Source organism: Bombus vancouverensis, chromosome 3, assembly GCF_051014615.1.
Source record: "Bombus vancouverensis nearcticus chromosome 3, iyBomVanc1_principal, whole genome shotgun sequence".
NCBI classification, from domain to species: Eukaryota; Metazoa; Arthropoda; class Insecta; order Hymenoptera; family Apidae; genus Bombus; species Bombus vancouverensis.
This window is the reverse complement of record NC_134913.1, coordinates 7,896,870-7,917,148: the sequence shown is the minus strand read 5'-3', so window position 1 is coordinate 7,917,148 and position 20,279 is coordinate 7,896,870. Positions and strand designations below refer to the sequence as shown.

Below are 20,279 nucleotides of genomic sequence, written 5' to 3'. Positions count from 1 at the left end.
TTTTCGCAGCATTACCGGCGGAATGTGCATTGACGTTGACAAAGCTTTACGTTCGAACATCCGCGTCAATATCGCCGCGCAATATTGTTTCATTTTGCATTTAATAGAAACACGCTTCTCGTAGCGGTCATTTACACACCAAGGAATTTAAATCAAAAACTGAATCGATTTAGGCTAAAATGAAGATACACACATATTGTTTGGAACGGTGATAACAATGATGGATTGATTACTAATGATCCTTCTTCTTCATAATCATGAATCATTTCTTTCTTCCTGCTCCTTTCTAACTTTTTTCGTTCTCTCGAACGAGAACGAGTAAAGTGAAGAAACGGACGTCGTTTTTCATATTCTCCTTTTTTTTTTTATAAATTCGCCGGTTGTTTATTTGTGGATGTGTGGATGTGTGTGATAATGCCTATTTTATATCGAATATATTTACATTGCAATATCTTTCAACAGGTATGCTCAAATAAAATGAAATACATGTTGATATAATGGTTCAAAATGAAATATTTCAGAAATAGATAGCTTTATCACTTTCACAGTTGACATTATTGTTATTATCAATACTACTCTAATTTCTTTATTTGTTACTGCCATTACACTTTGATTGCACAATTCAAAACAATTCAAGTATGTGAATTTTACGCCTTTGATTTATTCAAAGAGTAAACCATAGATACAGTCACATATAAAACATTTTCGATAATTCGCATTACAAATCTAGCATTATTTTTATGGTCTGGTTGCAATCTTTAAAAGAGAAACATAGCTAGCACAACTAACATGAATATTCAATACATAAACTACTATGGATGCATACGTACTGAAAAAACTTACATTTGCTAGTTGAATTTTTAATGGTAAAAATTATTTTATTCTGTCATGTTACACGAAAGAAAAATTGTATTCTGATCTAATTTCAAGAATTTCTCAATTATCTTCTTATTATTTATTATTCTTATCATATTATGTCTCGCGAAGTCCATATGTACATGTTACAATAAGATTGATAACACAAGCGAATAACACCCCGTTTGTACATTAAAAAATTTCTCCACTTTTAAAATGTGAGGTGCTTTATATTGAGAAGTCACGCATTTTTCATGACTTCATTGTTACGATTATTCATGTTAAGTTAAATAAATGTGTAAGCTAAATTTATTCCTCTAATGTATACAACAAATTAAAAATAAAATATATCGCAAGGAGAAACTGAATAACAACAAATTTATTTTTATACAAAAGTTATAAAAATAAAATAATATAATGTGATTAATCATTAGAGAGTTATATAAATCAGTTAAATTATTCATTATTAGCTTCAGTAGTAACTGTACGTTACATGGATTAATTAACATGACCAATAAGAATATTTTTTACCAACGGTTTAAATTACTTGCGGTATGAACTAGCTGCGGTTTAAAAGCAAATTTATTTTTGCACCGCAAATATACTTTGATCGCAATCAATGTTTCAACATTTATAATATTATTCACCCTGAACTTAATGATTAATTAAACTAAATGATGAGAGGAGATTTATCGAAATTCATTTTTTGTTGTCAATTCAAATAATTGGTAATAAATTTACGAAAGGCTACAAAAAATTATTTATTGGTTAGTAAAAATATCAGTAGGTATATTATTCATACGATTAAACATAGAAAGGCATGTACATATACATGAATTATATTAATAATGTCAACGTGTACATAATATTTCTCATACAAACGATCTATCACGTGCGAAGACTGTATGTATTGTATTTTATCACGTTGAAACGTGATAAACGTATTCGGAACGCGTTAATTATGTTACTTAAAGCGCCAAGAAACGCAATTTTACTGCTATCATATCTAGCATATGAAGTTATTGACTAAAAATATGATTTTTAATGCATCGATATATTTGGGCACTAAATTATAAAAGAATAAAGATAGACACGTATAAACAATAACTGTGTATTTGCGTATAGAGTTAACATTCTAATAATATTTAATTTAATTTATATTTTAATTTAACTTATATTTTAGACTTTCATTTCTATTTAAATATCCATAATGTATTGCAACTGTTACAACAGCTTTGAAATGTTGCGATAAGAAAGTAGAGTATGATACATCGTTATTCAATTACTTATATCATCCTTATTGACATCAAATATAATTCTATGAAGTATTTGAAGATTAAAAATACGAAACTTTAAGGAAGTAAGATAAGAAAATAAACAAACAATAAAGCAGCAATTGATTACTATAAAAAGATTGTATATGCTTATGTATTTATAGAAAATTTGAAGATGCAGTAATACATAGATACACAATGTGCAAGAAATATAACTCCATCACCTAATTTTTAATAACATTGTCTGCATATAGGATTGTTTAAGTCCATGCAGCTATTTTTGCTTTCTGTCTTTTAAATCATTCAATAGCTTTTATTGCTATGTGTTCATTCTTTTTTCTTCATTTTTTTAAACATAACAAAATTTAAACAAAGATATAAATAAAATGAAAAATTACATTTGCTAGGCGGAACAAATTATTTGGATTCCGTTTCTTTAGTTATGGTTATGAAAATATGGATCTATATAAATATCTGTAGTCTAGTTATAATATTTCCATAAACTTACAAAATTGTTTCCTTTCGGAATATAAATCTCTAAAATAGATAGATATACTATATCTATCCTGGAGGGGATATTCGTATCATATGTGGGCGATAAGACACATGATATATGGTGGAACACTTATAATACGTAAATATTGTAGTGATGTATCATCGATTTTCTTTGGTATTTTACAAATCTTCCAATGCGTAGAGCTTACAGTCTGCGTACGCCTTATCTCCTGCAACCATATCTATACAGTGGAAACTGTAGTGCATATGTTAGGATCAAAAAGAAGTATCGTTTAAAGTTTAACGTATTGTATTACATTTTAAATTACATGGAAATGAATTTTTGGTTAATGATTTCGTTTAGTGAAATAAAGTTTTTAAACTTATTAGGAAAAGTATCATGAAAAAATAATGGTTGTTATTTATGGAGTAAAATCGTTCAAATGTAAAGTAAAATTTTTGAAATATTTTTAACGATGTGAAAGATGAAATATTTTTAACAGGGATAAACTGTGAATATTAGAAAAACCGGTGATCAAATAAACGTGTAAATAGTCGAAACATGCAGGTACATAATGAAATTATGTCTAAAAGTAGTGTGTATGTATGAATAAAATAAGTAATTTTTAAAAAATTCCGAGCGAACAAAATTTACTACTATCTACAATTTAGCATTTCAAACCTTTAACGAAATTTTCAAAATGTTTCTACACATTTAGGCACAGATATGAAGTTGAAACGCGTAGTATGCTTCGAACTTAGATGTTTTGCTGTATTTCACTTTTATATTTCAGAGAATGTGTTATATTTTTGATTTTAATAGAATTCTTGTTTAAATCATTTGATCATAAATAATACATGATAATTATAAAATTTTATGTATCTCCTACCACAATTATAAATTAATTTATTAGAATCATTAATTAAAATTACAGTTTATAATGTACACATGTTGCATGTTATTAAAATGTACAAAAGATTACTAAAAAAAATATATATCATCGGTTATTTTCATTTTTATGATTACATATCTTTTAAAACAATTAAAATACATATTGTCAAATCACAGATATATTTAATAGAGACATTATATTTTCTCCTTTTTTGCTATATCATTGTAAATACATATTTGTATCCTAAATACTTCTTTATATTATGCCTTGTACTATGAAATAATTATTTATTATAAGCTAAAGTAAAAGCATAAGAGAAGCGGAATACAAAAACAGAGCACCGTATATGTGTATGAAAACATATTACTGTATTGTTATTATTTCCTTATTATTATCTCGCGATTTAATCAGTTTTGCACGTAGTATTGCAAAATTTCATTTACAATCTGATTTTTTCCTCAAATGATTTCCTAATTCCAGATGCTACGGTAGCAATATTTCATTCTTATTAAGGATAGGTATTTAGTACGGTGACATTGTGTACATAGATAAGAAAGTCTTCGAAATCGTTTGTACCCTGTTTCGTTCAGTCAAAAACCATCCAGCCGACTGTCATATACTGTATAAAATTTATTAATTATAACCACAGTTCCTCTATCTATCAATTGGAAGAAATTGAAGACTTTCAGCTGGTAAGATCCTTGTTTATGTATTCAACTTTGTCTTATACCATACTTTTCCACTCGATTGTGTCAATATATAAAATAATTATCTTTCATTCATTCAAAAATATCTCCTGCGATTGTTATTAGTGCACAAAATATGGATACTGTTCTTGTAAACAAGTTTTAGGTATTAGTAGATTCAAGAAATTTTGTCTTTCCTCTTATTTTTTAATTTATATGTATGTGCAAATTTTAGAAAGTTTTGAGTGATGCAGAATTTATGAATATAGTACTATTGCAGTATCATGCTTAAATATATGTAGGCATATACAGGTCGTCCTTGAGAAAGATTACTTAAAAGAAATGGAAAATAAAATAAAAGCTGTCTTATCAAAGTAATATCAAAAATGTAAATCCGATTAAATAAATAGTGTTTAACGAATTATTAAATAGAATTGTGGAGAGGTTAAACAAACGCATTCGAAAATATTAAGAGAGATCGTAAAATTCAATGATAAGTAAAAGTGTTAGATGTATCCCAACAGACATTTGGATCGCTTTTGTGATGATTTCAGTTCTGTAACAACGAAGATAGTAACTATACCGAAAATATATTATAATATTCATTTAATTATGCCGTTATGCATATGTGTATAAGATAGTTTTTCCCTCGTTTCATTTAAAAAGAATATCTTTTCCAGGGACGCCTTATATTGTTAGATTCCATTTATAATCCTTAAAAATACTTAATACTGATACTAAGACAGTAATTTTTAACTTATTGTTTTCAACTTAGTTATTTACTTGTTAATTAAAATTGTGTTTGCATATAAAACTGATGAGGATTAAAATGTAAAATTCTAAAAAAATTCTTTTTAAGTTTTAAAGAAATTTGTTGGTTTGTGTTAGAGAAAGATTGAGAGATATTAAACACAACTCTTAATATGATAGTGAATAATCAAAGCAGTTAATTAACAAATATTTTCTATTATATATAGATTTGATAAGAATATGACGGTAGTTACGAGTAATGGAACAACCACAATGGATCCAACTACGACCGTCTTTACCGAGAATGAAAAGAAACTTCAAAGTAACGCTTTGTTACCCTACAAGGGAGGAGAAGATGACGATGACGATGATGAAATTACATTAGAAGACTTGGCTCCAGATGGTGGCTGGGGGTGGATGGTAGCTTTTGCTATGATAGTAGTATTTGTTAGTATTTATGTTCAATTAGTATTAAACATAAATTTTGCAATTTTTCTCCTTTGGTTCTTCTTTCATCGTTTAATTTCATTTATTCATTCACATTTCTTATAACAATTAAGAGACAATATCGGTATCATTTCGTATGTATAACCATAAAATATATCAATATGCCATTCAGTAAAGTCATTACTTTTGCAAATATTTCGCATTTTATACTTAATGTGTATATATATTTTTTATTAGTCAAAAGAATGGTAGATATATTTCAAAAGTATCTTTTTATTAATAGCCGATTATATTGTTCTTCAGTTATTAACAATTCTTTAAATTTTATTTTTGCAATGTCATTAAGTGTGTGAATTTTAACTTACGAATAAAATGGCGTTTAGTACTTTGGGGCAATAAGGCATTAAAGACGTAATTGTAATTCATATATTAAGATAGTATAGTAAAAATAATGCAGAACAATAATTATTTCATTCGTCAGAAATTTTATCGTGATATAAGTATTTCTTATAACATTTGAAAATTATCAAATGATAGAATATTGTATAAGAGTCATCTTTTTTTCTATGATTACTTTTATAATATGCAATTAATTTTTTCTTTTTTAGATTACAACATTTGGACCAACTACATCATTTGCAATAATATTTGGAGACTTTCTTGAAGCAACTGGTCAAGCTGGCACAACAATGACACTTTTCAATTCTGTTTTTATGATTACATTTTCAATTGCTGGTAAGCAGCCTGTCCCACTTTTTATTCTTTCTATCATTGCAATGGAATCGGTAGGTGCAATATACAGGGTGAGTCATGAATATATCCATGTCTCCATACTTCAAGCGGTGAATCTATGCATTAAAATAAGTAAAAAGCATGACCATATATCCCACGTATCTTTAGTTTTCGAGTTATGGGTGATTACAAAAAATCTTTAAAATTTTGCCTTCTTTCCTTTTTACAGCAAAAATATTCCTTAACAGCAACTTAACAGAACAGATGAAAAATGGATTTGAGACTCCGTGAATACTCAAAAAGAATACTCAATGTCGTGTAATACTGTATGCCTAGGCACGAAGCAGACACTTCGAAAATTTTCTTTAATTATCCATAACTTGAAAACTAAAATATGTAGGACATATGTTCTCAAAACCCTTCTTACTTATTTTTTTTTTGTGTGTAGATTCACTCCCTGAAATATGGACATGAACAGGACATATATTTATGATTCGCTTTGTATACATGTACATGTATGCATGAATTCTTTTCAAACTGTAAAAGATGTAACATTATTACTCGTCCAATTTGATCACATGTATTTTACGTTTATCTACGTGGAATGAATATGTCTAGACACCAGGAAGTGAAAATCGTGTCTGTCCGTACAAATAATGTGCCTTGCCTTAATTTACAGCTTTAATACACGCATTCAATGTCATATTTCTTTTTTATTTATCCATAATATCAATAATAGATATCCATAACATTCATGATTACAGAGCCAAATTTTCTATAAAAAAAATTATTTTTTAATATAATACTTCAATAAAATAAAAGAACATAAAGAGATAATTAAATTATGATTATAGTATAATTAAAAGTTTTTCAGTTACTGTAAGGTATTAAAATAAAAACATAAAAATAAGGATTTGAAATTTAACAGGAAAAGAAATATATTAAACAATGTGTCTTTCAATAATTGATTTTTAAATATTAAAACAGACGAAATTGGAAATACTAATGGAAAATAACTATTACGAAGCTAATCATATCTACTTTACAATTACATTTTATAGTTTGATATATTTACTTTTTGATATGCTTTGTTACAAAAGAACATAAAAGTGATAAACGTCATTGAATAATTTTAGACTTTATGCTTGGAAATCCTAACGTGTTGATACAATATATTTTTAGACTCACGTGTAATTCTCGTTGGTAATTGAATTGATAATACCATCTCATGATAATAATAGTTTATATAACGATAATAGTTGATCGAATAATTAATTAAAGAAACATAAAATAGGTACACTTCATACAATATTTATTCCCATGATGTTATAAGTTGTACTTTGTATGATTACTATTCTTTCTTCCTTCGAATATATAAATTATATTTAACATTGATTTATTCATAATCGATGGTGTCATCGCCCTTGTGAATAAAAATAATATTCTCATCAAAATTAAATTAGGATATATAATTTTCAATAATTTCATTATTCACTATATATTATCAAATTGTTTTAAATAAAACGAAATTTGTTTAATAAAACCTGATTGTTTATATTAGAAAATAAATCTGTATTACATTACAAATTATATATCTTTCTGTGTATTTCAGTACTAAGATGTTATGTAGTGTTTAGAGTTACTTAATATAATTATAAGTGCAATTAGATTATCACAAAGAGTATCGTGTGTTTCCTACTAAATACTATTAAATACTGAAAACATTACCGATAAGCGTATGACGGCGGCTCACGAATTGTTATGTAAATCTTTTATAGCTTTACAGCTATTAGATAAGAGCGAAATTGCGAAACAATTATAGTTAACGATTTTATGGCAAAATAACAATATAATTTAATAATAAGTATATTACATTTTTGTTTCTATTGCTAATATTTGCATTGGATATGTCATATAATGTATTAATATAATTTATTTACATACATAACACAATAATTTTGGGTACTTCCAAGTAATAAGTTAAGCAGTCAAAACAATAGACAAGTAATTAATTATTTAATGTTTGCACAAAATAGAAAATTGAAGTTTGAATATATTATATCAATTTTATTAATTTAGTAGTTCTTTGCCTTCCTGTGAAGACTTATTAAAATGTTAAAGTTTAAAATAAAATGTTCCTTCAAACTCTCCGTATTTTGAATTATACTAAATAATATTTGCATTGAATAATAAGAAAGGAACCGAAAAATATCATAAAGCTAAAAAGTGTAAAGGAGTTTAGGAAAACGTATTTTGTTTTCTAATAGTTCTTATTTCTAATAGCTCTTATAGTTCTAGTTTTCTAATAGCTCTTACAATGATTCTAGTCTGAAGTGGAACTGATTCTTCAACCAGAGCTCAGAATGCTATGAATTGTTTTGCACTATGGATCTAATTTCTCGTATTGATAACTTCTACATTTAAAACAAATTTTTATTTCATTCGTTGTTATCAAAGAACAATGTTGATAAAGAATTCGTGTCGAAGCTATAGACTATATGCTGGGATTTCAATACTTGAGAGATGAATCAGCAGATTCTAATTATTGCATCCACTTAACCATTTGATTATCTGTAGAATAATTAAACCGGTTGACAACTTTAATGTAATTTACATTTTATTTGAACGTTCTTTATTATACGCTACGATGCTTATCTGTAAATCTGTAAATCACATAAAAGTGATTTAAAGATTTATGAATAGGTATAGTGCTTACGGTGGTGTGATTGTTATATTTGTTATTAGTGTACATACTTTTTAATTGGTGAATGTGCTGCGATCACTTGAAAGTGAAAAATTAAGTAAACTACGACACTTAGACTCTGGGAGATAAAGGATTTGCAGCAATAAAGAGACTCCTAATATTTGAATTGTATTTATTGCAGAGGAAAAGGGGTATAGTTTTCAATATTTAGAAGTTTTATATACAGAGTTGCAAAACGTTATTAATATGAATATTATTTAACTATTAATATTTATATGTTTGAGAAAGTACTTGATTCCTGGTTGGTTCTTGTTGATTTATTGAAATTACTAGAAAATAGATCTAATTCCTTATTGCAACACCTACTTCAAATTTGATTGAAAAATATAAAATTATTTTAAACAAAAGTATCTCACAATTATGTAAGGACTATATCACGGATTTCAACAGTTAGAAGATAAAATATAATAATTGTAACTTAAATTTCAGGTTTAATGACCAACTCGCTAATAAAGAGATATTCTATGAGGCCAGTGGGGGTATTTGGTGCGGTGCTCTTCTCGTTACCAAATGTCTGTCTGGCTTTCGTTACAAATGTCTACGAAATGGCATTTTTAAATTTTCTCCAAGGAATGGGTCTTGGTCTCATTGTTACCATTTGCAACACGAACTTCAATGCTTACTTCGTAAAGAAAAGGGCACCAGTACGTAAATGCAGGGCCGCTGGCCGATATAATTGTTAACATACTTATATTCTTAGTTTTTTAGAGAAATTCTTGCTATTTAGGTAATGAGCGCGGCTCAAGTTATCGTCGGCTTAGGAGGAATCGCCTATCCTATATGTATTGAAAAAATGATGAGGATGTATGGGTTTCGAGGTAAATTTCTTTCTATATTTATAACATATGTTTATAATATTAATAAATATTAATATTAAACTATATAATTATATAGTTTATATAGTCAAGCTCCATTTGCTCGATCATAACAATCATGCAAAATATGAAGCATCACTATTAAAAATGTTGCGCTCACTGCAACAAACACGGCTGTCTAAATCTGTCTTATTTCGCTCATTAAACATTTTTGGTTTTTAGGTTTAATCGTGGTATAAATTAATTGAGGGAGATTCTGCCATTCAAAATAAGACAAAAATCAAGAATAACACAATTGCATTGGAGATTTCATTTTCAAGAAACATTCATTCGAAAATGTCAGAATTTATCTGCTATCGATATTTAAATGCTTTATTTTCTAAATAATATAATAGTTAACTAATACTATGGTACTCTATTAATTCGCCCTTGGAGTCTGAAAATGAGCATAATGAATTTTAAATTGCTTTAATCTGTATAAACGAATTGATCAATGAGCCATATGTATCCCTGATGCTGGTACATATCAAGATTCAGAATGTTTCACATTTCAACAACAAAAACGATTTGTCGCACTTACAATATAATCGAATGACACATTGTAACTTCAGCCACACTTTCCTCTCCTCAGTCTACAATTCTTCAACCATTCGACCAGTTTATAAATCCACAACTCATACATTTGCAAATAGAAAATTCGCCACTTAATTGACCAGTAGATTTTCATATGCCGCTACATCAAGCATTATCTGGGTTTTGAGAATTCTTGATCGCAGCTATAACAGAAAGTTTCGACATATTGAGATTTTCAGTATTTAATCGCTAACTTTTACTGTGTTATAGGAACAGCATTGATGACGGGTGCCATGAGTTTGAACTGCATCGTCGGTATGACAATGATGCACCCTGTCGAATGGCATGCGAAGAAACCGGAAGAAGTTCGCGTGGAAAAGATGCGCGAGAGAGAAGAACGGAAGTTGCGCGGTATAGTATTCTCAAATCGTCGTTACAGTGAAGTTATACGAACTCCTGCAAAAACCAGATGGAGCAGCTTAACGAGTCTCAAGGGCGAAAGCGGAAAACAGGTTCCGCTTTTAATTGAAACATTGAAAGTAAATTTTATACGTTGTTCTGATATTATTACTTTGAAGGAAGGAATACGTATTAAGAAAGACATATGAGAGAAAGCAGTTGTCTTGAAAAGTTTTTTCATACAACTATGGAGAAGGCAGATATTTAAACGATTGTATTCTGCTGGGACACCCTGTGTAATATCGTGAATATTATGTTTAAAAAATTGAAATGTATTGAACGAAAATTAAAGTTCGCAAAGTATTCTTTTGTTGTCCTGGAAAAATGCAGATATGGAAACGAGTCATTTCTATTATAAGTTTTTCAACTATTTAAGTACATTAGAACAATTATCTTTAATAAAGGTCTCAATTTCGTACTTTATTTATTAAATTTACATGTTCTGTTAAATACAGTCACCTGCAAAAAGGGTAGCTTCGATATCGGAGTTAGAGGGCAGAATATGCAACCGAATAAGATCTGGATCAATGCGCGAGTTGCTAACACGACGACTATCGACCTTGTCATCATCAAGTTTAGTGAATTTGGTGACAAGTATTGGCAGTTTAGGAGATACTAGGCAACATCATCCTGAGAAAACTAAAGAAAAACGAACAGAGAAAGGAATTCAAGTTTCTATGCAGGAAGAAAAGGATATCGGTAAAGGTCAATTAGAGTACGTGAATTATTCTTACATAATTTTCTTTATTGTTAACCTTTAAACACTCTGCAACATCTCTTGCATTTGTTAAATTGAAAATCATAATGGTGTAAGTTAAGTTTTTAGAAATTTGAATTTATTCATACATTTCAATTTTCGAAACTACTATACATTTCGTTTTAGAATTAAGTTTTATAATTAAGTAACTATGTTCTCAGTCGCAATGATCCCATGATTTAAGAAAATATCATGAATTTTTTGCAGTAACATATACAGAATATTATTTTATAGAAACGAGCAATGAACTGACTTACACCATTATCATTCTCAGCTCTCTATTCCTTTGTAATTTCTTTATAATAACTCAATTACTGAATATGACTTTTCGTATTTTATTAAATTTCTTATAATATCTAATTTATTTCAAAAATATCGAAGATCAATAAGAAAATTTTTAACATTGTAGAGAAATATTGGGTGAACTTTTGGAAATCTCACTTTTAAAAAATTGTGGTTTCCTAAACATTTGTCTGGGCACTAGTTTCGTTATGTCGAGCGATTTCACGTTTACTTATCTTTTGCCACTGATGATAACTAACAATGGTTACACGAAGAGCCAAGCAGCCCAAGCGATTACTATCTCCGCAACCGCGGAATTGGTATCCAAGATTTTACTCACAATTTTCATCTTGTTGGTAAAAGTCAAAGCGAAGTACATGTTCTTCGTCGCTATGATCTGCATGGCGTTCGCAAAAGTTGGTCAGTAAATTATATGCATTAAATTTTAATATAATACAATAATTACGTTTCACAATATTGTAAATCACAAAAGCACAAATTATAAAGTTGCTGCAAGAAAGTGTTTCGAAATTTTGAATGTAAATCATATTTGCTAAATCTTAGTAAACATAGATTGGAAATTTACTACATATTCTCAAAATTATAAACAATTTTTTGTTTCGGTTCAAGCTACTATCGCGTTGCATAAAAACATGTATACCTCTAAAAGTCTGAATTTATTTTTCAGGATACTTGCTGTACAATGATACCTTGATCGGTACATTTGTGATGATAACAATTATAGGAATGGTTAGATCATGGTTATTGGTTCCTCAGCCATTGGCCATTATAGAAGATATCAGTATTGATAAATTTGCTTCAGCATACGGAATTGCTGGCGCTATTAACGGAGTGATCTCTATATTATTTGGTCCAATTGTTGGTAAGTAAAATTACCATAATCTACTGAAAACAATATCTTAAAAATTAATGGTAACTTTAGTTACACTACTTTGATGTGATTTCCGACGTTCTTACGTCTCAGTTTCGTTTCCGCTTCAGTCGAGAGGAAGACTTTTAATGTTTTAAAAAGATCTTTAACGTAAAATTGAAACACGCGATAACGTTTCTTTTCTATTTCCCTCAAACTTAAAAAATTGTCTAGTAATAGAAAAATACGATTCGGCCGTAAAAATAAAAATATTGTAAATACAAATGTTTTATCACTATTAATCACTTTTACTCAAAATCAATGTTTTACTCAAATATTAATGACGAACGAAATATAAAAAGCATATGTATTTACTATAAGGAGATGAAAGCGAATTTTAAAATATAAATGATCTCTTTCAGGATTCCTGAAAGACTGGACCAACAGTTTCGTAGTCTGCCAGCTTGCCCTTATATTAATGAACGTCCTGTTCGTTATTCCATGGGCAGTACAGTTCCTTTCAGTAGATTTACCAAAGAGAAGGAAGGAACGGATGGATAAAATTGCTGCCCAAACTTCCGGTTCCTTTTCTACAGATTGATGCAAAAGGAGAGAGAGAGGGAGAAAGACCTTGTGTGTAATACACGTCTTTACTATTTGATAGTAGAAACTCTTTTGTACAAAAATAAATTTAGATATTTTTTTACGGCAATTAAAAATATTTTTTTACAAAATGTATTTGTTCGTAAAATGGAAATTGTTGTGAATTCGGGGTTACTACCCATAGCGCTAATTATTGCAGCGTGAGATACAATGTACAGATCTTTACAACGATATGTAGTCATTTATATTTTTCAGATCATACATATCAGTTAAACTTTTTACATATCCTATCGTAAAATGCTTTACGAACAATCGGGAAAACCACAAATTTCAATTAATTTAAATTTGTTAAGTATAAGTCATAATATTATATCGGGTGTACATAGACAAATCTTGTATCCAATTCTAAGTCTGTCGCGAATGACACTGAAACGAATATTTTATATTCAAGTTGTTGCACATATCGTGGCAATTATTATTAAATGTAAAAATAAGAAATAAATGAAGAGAACATTGTATAATAATCTTTGTGTATGACTTTTAAAAACGATTTGTTTTTAACTTTTTTAATTATATATTAATTCATAATTTGTTAAATTCGATTAAATGTGGATCATGAAAAATAATAAGAAAAATTGGAGGATAATATATGATATATATATAATAATATATCTTATATAGCATATATGTAAGTATATATATATATATAGCGATAGTCACTATGAAAAACGAAAGATGAATTTGGAATGTGATATTTAATGACAGTTACTTCTTCATTTAATATTACACATATTTTTATACAGTTTTGTATAATATTGTTTACGTCTACAGGGACAACAGGTAATTTGACAACATGGTCAGTAGATGATGATTGCCAGTCTAAGATTAAAATAACCGTGAACTGGTAGTTCCTCGAAATGAATTTTTATTACTTTAATATTTTATTATCTCGGAATTGTATTTCTATGCAACATGCTATAGATAGGTCCTTTTTAAGTATTCTACGTCTTTTCAAGAGTTCAAAAAACAAAAAATGTTATGCAAAGTTTTATTACTAAACCTAGATATAATTTTAACACTTGTGCCATTTATAGTATATGCAATCATTGTATATAAACATAATTTATTCACACATATAAGGAGCCTTGAATGTTACATATCTATATATACCTAATATAATGTTTACTTATATCATAATCCATTTTACAATACTCACAAAAATGTGTGCAGATATTTTGAACATGTTATTGCTATTAACGTTAATAATGTAGTACGAATCATTTATGAGAACTTCATTTAAACGAGAACCTCCTGATAGCTTTTGTTTCGTGGCTCGATTTTTATTCGGAAGCCGCCTACTCTTTTGAGAATAATGTCAACCTTCAGCCGGAAGTCCTTTTCTGTGAGATCCGGCAGGATCTTGTAGTTCCGCAGGATCGTCGACAATAAAACCTTTAACTTCAATATCGCGTACTTCCTTCTCACGCATCACCTAAAAAAAAACGCAATATAATAACATAAGACACAATCACATTTATAAAAAGCGGAAATGAAACCTCGCAGAGGTTTGTTTTACTCATTAAGTATCATAACGAGTGTCATATTTTGAGTATTTTATATACCTTTGCGTATTACATGCATTCTGTACATTTTCATAGCTTTAAATTTTCCATAAATGCATAAATATTCACAGTCTACTTCTGACATATGAAACGTTTTCTTTAATTAACACTATACCGACCGCTAGCGATTCAAAGCATACGCACGTCCGACCGGCATCTCAGGCGCAGATTCTCACCGGCGCCGGCTTTGTTTCGGTTTAGACTCTCCAATACCATTCTTTTCGTTCATCGCGAACGGTAAATTTTTCAAATTGATATAAAACTGTGGGAGCGTACAAAGCAACGCAACTGACGCAACTGAGTAGGGTACCTTAGTACTAAATAACAAATTATTGCTCAAATAATGAGAAAGATTGTCAGTGACAAAAAGCCGATTAATAGGCTATCGGTTGGTGAATGTCGGCGACGAAAAAAGCCGATTAATAGACTATCGGTCGGTAAAGTGTTAACATAAATACGTTATCGCTTTCCATCAAAGTAAATTTATTAATGGAAGTTAGTATCTGTACATCTTTTACTTTTATTATTTTTTTATTATTTCTGTTGTTTTTATCATTATGTGTTTTCGGAAAACATCGTTGTTTTGAATTTTATGAAACTTTTGCAGCTTTTAAGGTTGGCAATACTAGATGAAAATTTAGAAAATCACCGGCAAATAATATTGTCATTAAGCGCAGAAATAGATCAGATTAGAGTCATGTGAGTTTCGATACGTATATAAAAATGTGCGGTCAGTGAGAGACAGGTTGTTCCTATTTTATTTACTTCTAGGGACTGATGTTTATTATTAAATAACATTACTTGGTATAAATTTTAGAAGAAATATTTATATGCATAACCCAATACCGATACTTCGTTATAAAAGGAATGGTATAACTGAAACGAATGAAACAGGAACAACTTAGCACGACGGTGACCGCATGAATTTATCATTATCTACAATGTATCCACTATAAACCTCCCATGTTCGCTATTCAACTATTTCGTCGGACTTTGTCAGGCAATGGTACGTAATGCTGACATTATATGGGCAAAGGCGACTTTGTATACATACTTTAATTACTTAATTCACATCATGTAAAATATAAGGATAAAAATAATGATAAACATAACGATAAGATTAATGAATTGATGCGAAAATGAAGAAAAGAAATACCTTGGCCCTGCGCTAAAAGGAATGAACGAGTAATAGTGTCTGTTCTGCATTTCTTCCGGCACAAAGTTATCAGGATCAAACACATCAGGGTTTGGATAGAATTTTTTCAATCGGTGAACTCTATAATCAAAATCGTACAACCTTTTGATAATAAATAATTCCGTCACTGTAAAAGAATCGTAAGATACATCAAATGAATTCTATTTAATACGGTTTTAATCAATAAACTGTCGATAATACAGAGTCGAACTTTAAACGATATTTTAACTAGCAATCATTGATACTGAGGATTTTGATAGAATTAATTTTTACAAAGACATTCGAATAAACTGAATAAATATTATACATTTTCAGGCAATGTTAATTCATCGCCAGAACTGTTCGTGGGACAAAACCTGTTCATTTGTAATGGATTTAATTATGAATGATTTTTGATAGAAGAAGGCGTAATATTTTCCAAAAAACTAATTTCTGTACAAATTTCAGCAAACTATCAGCAACCAATATCCAAGTGGTATCTTTCATATTAAAAATGTAGTCGATTATATTATTTACATTAATATCATTTATATAAATTAAAATTGCAAGTAGGTATAATTAATCTGTACGCTTTAATATTTTTAATCTGATTTTAAACCAATGGGGACATTTCGAAAAATTATTTTAAGTGATAATAGAAATATGCCAGTTTATGATAATATCTATTTTGCAATAATGAAGAGTATAGTAAAATAATTATTATTTAATTTTCATTAATTCTGGAAATGTGGCAGCAAGATTTTAACTTCTAGTTGTATGTATTATGTATTATGGAAAAATAAATAACAAATAATATTCGTTTGTTAGATAAAATACAAAACTGACCTATTTTGACGTCGTTGTTAAGATGTCTTGCAATGGCGGGAACTGGTGGAAAAAGTCTTAATGTTTCGTAAATTATTCTTTCGAGATATTTCATTTCTAGAGTATCTTGGAAAGTGCAAGGCCTATTTGATTCCCCGAAAATCTCGTTTAGTTCTTCGAATACTCGTTCCTGTAATAATTATCGTATTTTACAGATAATAAAAATACAGAAAATATTAAGCTTCACAAGATAGATAATTAAATGAAATATAATAAATGAAAGATTAATAGTTTGTTCTTATAACCTATTTTCATATAAAAGAAATTATTTGAAATTAGTAACGATGATTGTTAAAAGAAAAAAAAGAAGAACTTGTAGAAAGCAATACATTCTTATTAAAATAAGCGAAAATATATATTAACAATTAATAATATATGTTTTACACGATTGAATAATATTTAATACGTTTAACAATTTTTAATTACAACTGAAATAGTTTATTAAGTAATCATCAATTAAATAAAAAATTAAATTAGTAATTTAGTTCTTTAGCAACAAATAAAGTTTTAATTAAATTGTAATTAATAATTAATGTTTTTAATCAACGTTAAGTTAATTACCAGTATCTGCAATTATCGATTAGTTTCATGGACTGATTAACTCAACTGCAATTTTTTTTACGATCTGTACGATAGTCTAATGGTAGGTTTAAAATAAAACTATAGATGATCTGAGAAAGACAAATAGATTCATGTCCATAAAAAACTAAATTCATCAAGATATCCCTTACTTGAAAACTTCAAGTTATATTGTAATCGATCAACATCAACTTAGAACTTAGAGGAATGGTAAAACATTAACCCTCAATTATTACACAGACAATCGATGTAATCTTTTTCACCGAGAGGAAATTTTTGTGCGAGAATGGGAGATCCAGTACATGGGAAAACTTTATTTCTCAGAATGTGTGGCATGTGTCATACGTGTAATAAAAACGAGCGACATAAAATAGGTCCTAACCTTTTTGGAATATTTGGCAAAACATGTGGCAGTATGTATATATTATCTTTGTATATTAATTAATTTTTACACTGAAATACGGAAAAATATGTTTTGCGTATGTTACATGTATATTACGTACGTATAGGATACGAGTAAATATACATATGATTTATGTAGGGACATATACAAAACAATCATATATTATATATGAATGGTAACTAAATACTATTTTCGTTTCGTATTTAACATTATATATAAGTACAATATAAAAAATTGTCTTCAATCTATATTCCAAATATACCGACGTAATATTTAATTTCATATGATAATTTTACTTATAAATATCGTTTATTCAAATTCCATTCGCACAATACACTATCCCATTTTTATTAACTTTTATTTCTAAAATATACATTTAACCTAATATAACCATATGTGAATCATAAATATACAAATGTTACTATGCTACACATATATGTTTCTCTTAGTTTCCAATTAATTAAGAAAATAGGAGTATCTTCCATCTTTCTCATTATGAAAAAAATCTTTCCTATTTGGTTTTTCGTTATCTTCGTATACCCAAATTATATCGACACACACATTCATAGAGGCGATAGGTACATTTAATAATACATATGTCGTGAATAATAAAATGTTTGTTTAACAAAATGTAAAAAAATACCTAAGAGAGCAAAAAAGCTCCTTTTATTTAATTTATCGCTTTATAAGTATCATATTTGTTAAAAGTTCATGTAAAATCATTTATAAAAAATTATAAATTTAGCTGTACCTGGATTTAAATCTACCGATGCGATGAGGAAAAAAGGTGTTGTATGGGACGAGAACACTTTAAACGAATATTTACAATTTCCGAAGCAATTTATCCCTGGCACGAAAATGATGTTCAATGGTATTAAAAAAGCGGAAGATCGTAGAGATATAATCGCTTTCTTAGCAACGTTGAAATGAAAATTCGAAAAATTGCATCTACTTATGTGAAATATTTTGTACAGTGACCAAAATAAGGTATTCTTAGCGTTAGTTCGATGAAAATAAACAAATAAAATAAATAATAAATTAACAAAATTAGAGAAAAATGACTCGTTAGATTTGTTGCCCATATTTTAATGCACTATTACTCTACTCACCTGGATGTCTTGATGAATTCCAAGCACGCAAAGAACGAAGCTAGAACTTGCAGCGGTAGTGTCATGACCCTAAAATGTATGTAACGTCCTTTCATTATACGAAAAAAGCATTTTTATATTTATTTTCTGTTTTATTCGAAAGAAATTTTTTGATAAAAGGAGATTATGTAACATCTAAAAATTTATAAGCTTTTATTTTTAAAACAAAAAGCTATAACTTTGTACTAAACACTGTAAAATAGTGTCATTTTCAGTTTAAAATGTTTCTTCTGCATAAAATTTATAGAATAAATTTAGTTTAAACATTTTCTTATGACATATTACATACGAAGAATGAAAGATTAATTATTCACATGATTTTCCGGACAATTGAGAGTAACATACAATCGAAAACATGTTTCGAATTCACTTAGCTTAGTTTATCATAAAATTAAGCGACGAGGTTTTCTATATATATTATATAAATAAATAATTATTAATTGAACTGCTTTACATATGAAACTTTCGTTAAACCGTAGTGATTTAAATATATATACTTTATTTTAAGAACTTTTGGAAGGAATGTATGATTACTTCTATTACCTCAAACATTATAGTATCTATTTCTTTTCGAATTTCTTGATCGGTCAGTTTCGCACCATTTCTTGAAAGCTCCAATAAAAGATCCAGGAGAGCAAATCTTTTCTTTTCACCAATACCATTTTCATCGATATCGTCTAAATCATCTCTAACATAATGCATTTTTGGAAGATTTTTATACTTTTCATTTACATTTGCGCCATCCTTCTGCAACACGTTTATTTCTTTTTATTTCGTTTGTTTACTTTTAATGCTTAAATAAGACGCGAGTACAGATGTGCGAAACAAAGATTAATTTCAACAAATTGAGCTATAGTTTATTATATTTTAAAAGGTGAAAAATTAAAAAAATGCTAATCGTGAAAGGTATAGTCATTTTTAACTATTACATTACGTGTAAGTAAGTAATATGCTACACATACACTTATACACGTACCTTAAGATGAAAAGACGATTATAACAATAACCGCTAGATCGTTGATGTGGAAACAAGTACTTCCGGAAATGACGTAGCAATTTGCCGATCACCCCCTACATGGTACGTGTCCGGAAATCGACCCTGTAAGATAATAAAAAAACAACGAGGAGGGTTGTATAGATAGAAAAGGTATGAAATAGGGGGGCGAGAAAAAGGAACTTTCCCTCGTCGAGTTCGGTTAAGCGGGACCAATT

The 20,279-nt window shown here is 28.6% G+C and overlaps 2 protein-coding genes and 1 pseudogene across 4 annotated transcripts; 2 read left to right on the top strand and 1 right to left on the bottom strand.

Moving 5' to 3' along the window:
- Positions 1-4,002: 4,002 nt before the first annotated feature.
- On the top strand, positions 4,003-13,780 carry LOC117165825 (uncharacterized). Of its 2 annotated transcripts, none has more exons than XM_076617293.1 (10): positions 4,003-4,209; positions 5,181-5,400; positions 6,009-6,135; positions 9,326-9,540; positions 9,624-9,714; positions 10,555-10,796; positions 11,199-11,458; positions 11,910-12,202; positions 12,471-12,665; positions 13,076-13,780. In XM_076617293.1, the coding sequence occupies exons 2-10, from the start codon at positions 5,194-5,196 to the stop codon at positions 13,252-13,254; spliced, it is 1,809 nt and encodes a 602-aa protein (XP_076473408.1). In that variant the 5' UTR covers positions 4,003-4,209; positions 5,181-5,193; the 3' UTR covers positions 13,255-13,780. The 2 variants fall into 2 exon arrangements, with proteins under 2 accessions (XP_076473408.1, XP_033205112.1); XM_033349221.2 differs by having other exon boundaries at positions 4,006-4,209; positions 10,555-10,823.
- Positions 13,781-14,474: 694 nt separating this feature from the next.
- On the bottom strand, positions 14,475-19,769 carry LOC117165758 (cytochrome P450 4g15-like; annotated as a pseudogene). Its single transcript, XR_013057976.1, has 5 exons — positions 19,611-19,769; positions 19,029-19,097; positions 16,899-17,067; positions 16,035-16,200; positions 14,475-14,748 (listed from the first exon to the last, which is right to left on the bottom strand). The product of XR_013057976.1 is annotated as a cytochrome P450 4g15-like (transcript).
- On the top strand, positions 17,803-18,849 carry LOC117165759 (cytochrome c iso-1/iso-2). Its single transcript, XM_033349120.2, has 3 exons — positions 17,803-17,933; positions 18,628-18,632; positions 18,665-18,849. Exons 1-3 carry the CDS (start codon positions 17,803-17,805, stop codon positions 18,847-18,849), a joined length of 321 nt encoding a protein of 106 aa, XP_033205011.1.
- Positions 19,770-20,279: the final 510 nt, after the last annotated feature.

Coding starts and splice junctions, on each gene's coding strand:
- LOC117165825 (XM_033349221.2), top strand. CDS start 5,194: ATGACGGTAGTTACGAGTAATGGAACAACCACAATGGATCCAACTACG. Junction 10,824..11,198: donor TTTTAATTGAAACATTGAAA/GTAAATTTTATA, acceptor TGTTAAATACAG/TCACCTGCAAAAAGGGTAGC. Junction 11,459..11,909: donor ATCGGTAAAGGTCAATTAGA/GTACGTGAATTA, acceptor TTAACATTGTAG/AGAAATATTGGGTGAACTTT.
- LOC117165759 (XM_033349120.2), top strand. CDS start 17,803: ATGGGAGATCCAGTACATGGGAAAACTTTATTTCTCAGAATGTGTGGC.